A 6,162-nucleotide genomic window follows, 5' to 3' on the forward strand; every position below is an offset into this window, starting at 1 on the left:
AAAAAAAACACACAGAGGCCTACATTAATTATAAAATTGATTGACCTAGTATCTCAGGCTTTTTATTAACTCTTATAACCCATAATTCTTGTCTGTGTTAGCCACCTTATTCAGCAAGACAGTCACATCTTGCGTCTACTGCAGCTGGGTCACAACTGCAGACTGAGCTTTCCTCTCCCAGAATTCTCCTGTTCTCATTGCCCTGCCTGGTCACCATGCCTATCCTTCCTGCCTGGCTACTGTCCAATCAGCATTGGATTAAACAAGTACAAGAAACAAATCTTTACAGGGTAAAACCATTGTCCCACAACACCTAGCTCCCTGCCTACAGACCTCACAGGTTTGTCATGATGCAGACATGGGGCCATAAATAAAGCTCCGTCTGCAGCGGTGGCTGGTAACTTGCTTCCCAAAGGATGTGTCAAGTCTCGTTGTATGTTTTCTACTTTCTAAGCCTTAGCTACTCCCACCATGAAGGTTTCAAAATAAATATATGTTTAACAACTCATTTACAAAGTTTTTGAAAAATTTCAAATGAATTGTTTTGCGAGCTAGTACTAGCTGATCCCAGCCCACCACAGGGTTTCTAAGTTCTTTACATAAACAAACAAAATTGCAAATTATTTATCTCTGTCAAAGAACAGCTTGCATGTAAATGTTCATTTATATATGAAGCATCTACAACACAAGTTCAGATTTTAATTAGTTTGTTCATGCCTTGAGTTTTCACTGTCTGGTCGACACAGAACAGAACCTTGCATTTGTATGAAATATGATTACATTTATCTTTGAATTTTTTTTTTTTTTTGATTTTTAGAGACAGGGTTTCTCCGTAGCTTTTTGGTTCCTGTCCTGGAACTAGCTCTTGTAGACCAGGCTGGCCTCGAACTCACAGAGATCAGCCTGCCTCTGCCTCCCGAGTGCTGGGATTAAAGGCGTGCGCCACCACCACCCAGCCTATTTTTGAAATTTTAAAAATATTTTTATTTTATTTTTATTTATATGTGTGCATGTGTATGTGCCACACATGAGCAAGTACACATGGAGACCAGAAGATGGTGTCAGATCCCCTGAAACAGGAATTAGAGTTTGAAGTGGTTGTGAGTCTCCTAACATGGGTGCTGGGAACTAAACACAGGTCCTCTGCAGAAGCAGCGAGCTTTTAATCACTGAACTGTCTCTCTAGGCCCTGAAATTCTCCTTTTGTTTTGATATTTTTATTTTCATTTTTTTGATACAAAACCATGTATATAGTTCAGAATGGCTTTGAACTTAAAGGAATCCTCCCGCCTTGCCTCTGCCTCCCAAGTACTAGAATTACAGGCATGAGGTACCATGCCCAGCCTCATGCCTGATGTTATTCTCTAAGTCAAACAGTTTTGCTCATTTTGCTAACATGGTTCAGTTAATGCAGGTCTATAATTAATACAATAGCAATAACTGAAACAAAATGGCCACTACACACACACACACACACACACACACACACACAAACATTTTAAATTGCTCAGAGAGCTGTGCAGAAAATCCTATGTTAAACCTGTAGTTTTGAGCTGGGCATTTGTGATTGCCTTAGGGTTGGAAGCCAGCTTTAGCTCATCTTGCTGACCATGTGGATTCTTTTCTGTAGTTACAGAATTTGTTGGTCTGGGCTATCGCAGAACAGTGGGGATTTTCTACCAAGTCGCCTTCACCTTCGGGCTCCTGATACTGGCAGGAGTGGCCTATGCTCTTCCCCACTGGAGATGGCTGCAATTCGCTGTGACTCTGCCCAACTTCTGCTTCCTGCTCTATTTCTGGTGAGTCTGCTGCGAACGAAAAGAAGACGCCTTTAAATAATCTAGTTTGTCTAAGTCTCCCTTCCCCACGAACACCCTGCTTGGGTATGACAAGGCTGCCATCGCTCTCCAGGGCTGTGTTATAGGAAGCCAATTCCATTTGCTAAAATAAAACCTACACAGTGCCTCGCTCGAAATCCATGTCCGTTAGCTTGGGACAGAAGAATTCTGTGGCCCGTTTTTTTCATCGCATGTGATTTATTTGATGTTTTGCTGCCAGCAGCTGGAATCCAGTTTGGATGGCAGGAAGAAGTCAACAGTATTGCCGTTCTTTATCCTGTTCCTCCTTTTCAAAAACTCTAAGATGGACAGGCAGAGCGGCAAATGATTATATCACTGCTTTCCCATAGGCGTGACCAAAGCAGACACCTCCCATCAGTCATAACAGCAATTTTCCCAAATAAGTCCAGCATGGCACTCCAGACAGACCATACTGAAAAATCAGAATTACCCAGACTAGTAAACTACATTCATCATTCCTACCCAAGGGAAACACATACAGACCAGCATGGTGGTAAAGAGTCTTTCACAAGAAAGAGGAATTTAGAAGCACTCTCTCTAGGTTATGAGTTGAGCTTTGGATATGCCGAATTTGAGATGCCAAAAGAGGGTTATGTATAGATATCCAGGACCAATGAAATATAACAATCCAGAATTCAAGTAAATTGCATGTATGTCTTGGTTACGTAGAGACAAATAGGATTGGTGAGAACACGTGAAGAGAGATGGGAGATGGGAGAACCAGAACTCAAGAAATATCAGTGTTGAAGAGATGGGTGGTTTTCATACAAGTGCAAAGACCTAAGTTCAGATCCTCAGCAACCCACCAGAATTTCAGAACTTGGAAGGCAGAACCGTGGGGTCCTTGGAGCACAATGGCTCGTTGGATTAGCCGTATTGTCAACCTCTGGGTTCAGCTGAGAGGTTCTGGCATTCTGTCTCATTGAGCAAGGGGAAAGCAGGGGAGGAAGTCGTCCTCAGGCCTCCAAACACAGGCACATGCACACCCACACACATACAAGCACACGTGGAAAAAGAAAAGAAGGACATAAGCCACCAGTCCGAGCAAACAGAGAAGCTGGAACAAAAGGCATGAGCTGGTAGCACTATAGAGAATGGGGCAGCTTCAAGTGCAGATGTAGGGACTCCGCAGGCAGGAGTTCTGGCCAACCTTCATCTCCCCTGGAACCTCCGTTAGTTACTTCCCAGGCTTGGAGTACCTGCCCCCACCATCAGTAAACCTGAGGCCGCATTTCTGTAGATCAGGTGACACCAGGTTCTGTGGTAGCTTCCTGTCCCAAGCATTCCCACAACAAGGCCCCAGTGAATGGCTGTCCAAATGTCACATGAACACAGATAATCCTTATGGATGCATCCAGCAGGCTGTAGAAAGAGTACAAAGCCCACACATCTCAGCCTGGGTTGAGCCAGAGTTTCCTCCCCTGGTGTTCCCAGGAAAGCCTGGACCACCCGCATGATCCACTGTAGGTTGTCCAGATTCCTACCTTCTCCCAAGCCCATGATTCTCGCAATTTCTACCTGCTCCCCCTGCCCAGGCTCAGGCAATAGCAGCCACTAGACCTTTTCATGGGCAACTAGGAAAATAGTGCTATAGCATCTTAGTAGTTGGCCACCTCTGAGCAGACCACACTCTGGGTCTTGGCCCTTCTTAACCAAGGAGTCACCATGGCCTTCTCCACATGGCCCTTCTACAGAAAGATCCTGCCCAGGGGCCACTAGGCCCTACCTTTCCCAGAGCAGTGAGCCACCAAAGCTTCCAGCCGTTCAGCCTTTAACCCTGTGTGCCCGGCCTTTCTAGCTTCTAGCATGGCTAGCTGCCCATCCTCCTCCATCCTCACCTCCATTGACCCTGACCTTGATGACTCTGAGCACTTCAAGACACCAGCTGGGGCTTGCATGGGCTGCTTGAGCCTGCCAGGTCAGGATAGAGGGCCCTTGCTCAGAGCAGCACCCTGGGACTTGCTGGGGCTTCTTAAGCCTGCTAGGTCAAGCTCAAACCATGCAGTTCAGTTTCTGCATTGTGCCCACTACCTGACCTCAGAAGCTTACCTCGTTTTTTTTTTCAGTATGAAATATATTTTTAAAAAATCATACAACATAGTATAATAACATGTAATGTGTTATCTGTGATATATAGCTATATAATAATGTATCAACTGTGTATGACATAATTTAATAATAATACATGTGTTTGTCATATGTACCCTTGTTTCCTTCCATGATGCTTTGTGACTCCCACCTCGATTCCTAATCTTAGTTCTCAGGTCTTTACAAAAGCCAGGGCTCGCCCAGAGGCCACCGCTCCTCATGGTGACACAAGCTACAGGCACAGTCACACCCTACTCAGCAGCTCACTTGCTACCATTCAGGTTAGGAGCCTGAGGAAGAGGCCTGAAGGCTTCCTGGACACAGGCTGACGGCAAGTCAGCACTTAAGGGAGGACAGAGCCTCACATGCTCTCAGCAGCCTTGGTATCCTAGGTAGATCCAGGTAGATCTGACTGAAACTCCCTGAACCATACGCCCCCAGAAACCCCTCCCCTGCCCTTACGCCCTAGGTGCATACCCGAATCTCCAAGATGGCTGATCTCCCAGAACAAAAATGCAAAAGCCATGAAGATTATTAAGCAAATTGCTAAGAAAAATGGAAAATCGGTGCCAGCGTCTCTTCAGGTGAGTTGAGGCTTTGGGTGTCTGTTGGGGGGTAGTGACAGGAGGGTACAGAAAATATGCCATGTGTGCTAGGCATTGTGTCAGAGAGGTGTGGGGCCCACCCCTGGCATTTTGGGCTCTCTGTAGGAAAATACAATAGAGTATTTCATACATAGGATTTGTGTTCCTTGGGAGAATAAGCAGATGGCAAACATCAGACTCAAAAATAAGCCACATTTTTTTTTTTTTGAAAAACAGTCAGTGGAAGAGCTGTTTCTATCTCGTGTAGCTCAAGGTTTTGCTGGTCGCTCTGCCTCAGGGGTTTGTGCTGGTTTCTGCATGTCCAGCTTCCCAGGGCAGGTTCTAGGTCCACACAGCAGAGTTCTGAACACAAAAAATTTCAAAGAATTATAAGAATTGGGGACATAGCCATTTGCTGTGTGCTTTACATTTTGCCTATAGTCAATCTCATCAGTCTGAAACCTTTTCATCTGATGGGACTAGAAAGGAGAAATGGATTGTATCAAAAAAGTTTGTCAAGGGTTGCTCTGTAGCTCAGGTGATAGAGTGCTTACCTAGCACACATGAAGCCCTGGGTTCGATTCCCAGAGAGGCACAAAAGCTTTGCCTGTGCATACCTAAATCTCCAGCACTTCGGAGGTGGTGGAGGCAGGAGGCTCAGCAGTTGAAGTCATCTTTGGCTACACAGTGAGTTCAAGGCTAGCCTAGGCAGAAACTCTGTTTCAAAAGAAAATAAATAAAAAGAAAATAATGTCAAGATGTAAATAATTTCTGAACGAAAATGCAGCGTAGGTTAGGTTAACAATATGATTTGACATTTTCACGTGATTTTGATACAAGAGACTCAGAGACCCTGTGTGTGTGTGTGTGTGTGTGTGTGTGTGTGTGTGTGTGTGTGAAGTATGGAGAGGGGTTAGACCTGAAGTTGATGTCAGTAATTATCTTTGCTCACTCCTCTACCTTACTCCTTGAGGCAAGGTCACTCAGTCAAACCCCAGAGCACACTGAGAAGGCTGGCCTTGTTATCCAACTTGCTCAGGGAATCCAGGCCAGCAACCACACCCACCCAGCATATAGATGTTCTGGGGATCTGAACTCCAGTCCTCACTTGAATGGCAAGTGCTTTACCTGCTGGGCGTCTCCTCAGCCTCCCGGTCCTTTATTCCTACTGATCTCCCAGTGATGCTGGTGCTGGTCTCGGTATCAAGGTCTCCGACCTAAACTTCCTTCCTATTGGTCCAGATGGGCCACTCAGGATCTCAGAGCTGGGTCTCTCCATGGTACCCCAGCGTACCTCACAAATCACATGCTGTGAGCGACCTAACTGCTCCATGACCCGGGTCCTCTTCTATACAATGGAGTGAAAAACAGACCCTAACTTGTAGGGTAAAAACGAAATAAGACAGTGTGCTCCATGGAGTTCATGATGGACACTCAGTATTAAGTGAAGCTGCTGTTCTCTTTAGGACCCAGAGGTGTCTTCTAACAGAAAACACCCTTCTTGTTCTCCTTAGAGACTAAGAGCAGATGAGGATGCTGGCGAGAAACTGAACCCTTCATTCCTTGACTTGGTCAGAACCCCTCAGATAAGGAAACATACTTTGATCTTGATGTACAACTGGTAAGACGTC

The 6,162-nt window shown here is 45.4% G+C and overlaps 1 protein-coding gene across 1 annotated transcript in view; it reads left to right on the forward strand.

The window, feature by feature from the left end:
- Window positions 1-6,162, forward strand: part of Slc22a2 (solute carrier family 22 member 2) — a 41,356-nt gene that overhangs the window by 13,952 nt on the left and 21,242 nt on the right. The window contains exons 4-6 of the mRNA XM_013352303.2: window positions 1,631-1,799; window positions 4,417-4,531; window positions 6,046-6,152. Of these exons, the coding sequence (XP_013207757.2) occupies window positions 1,631-1,799; window positions 4,417-4,531; window positions 6,046-6,152 (391 nt within the window). The remainder of the gene's footprint in view (window positions 1-1,630; window positions 1,800-4,416; window positions 4,532-6,045; window positions 6,153-6,162) is intronic.

This window comes from Microtus ochrogaster, linkage group LG9, assembly GCF_000317375.1.
Source record: "Microtus ochrogaster isolate Prairie Vole_2 linkage group LG9, MicOch1.0, whole genome shotgun sequence".
NCBI classification, from domain to species: Eukaryota; Metazoa; Chordata; class Mammalia; order Rodentia; family Cricetidae; genus Microtus; species Microtus ochrogaster.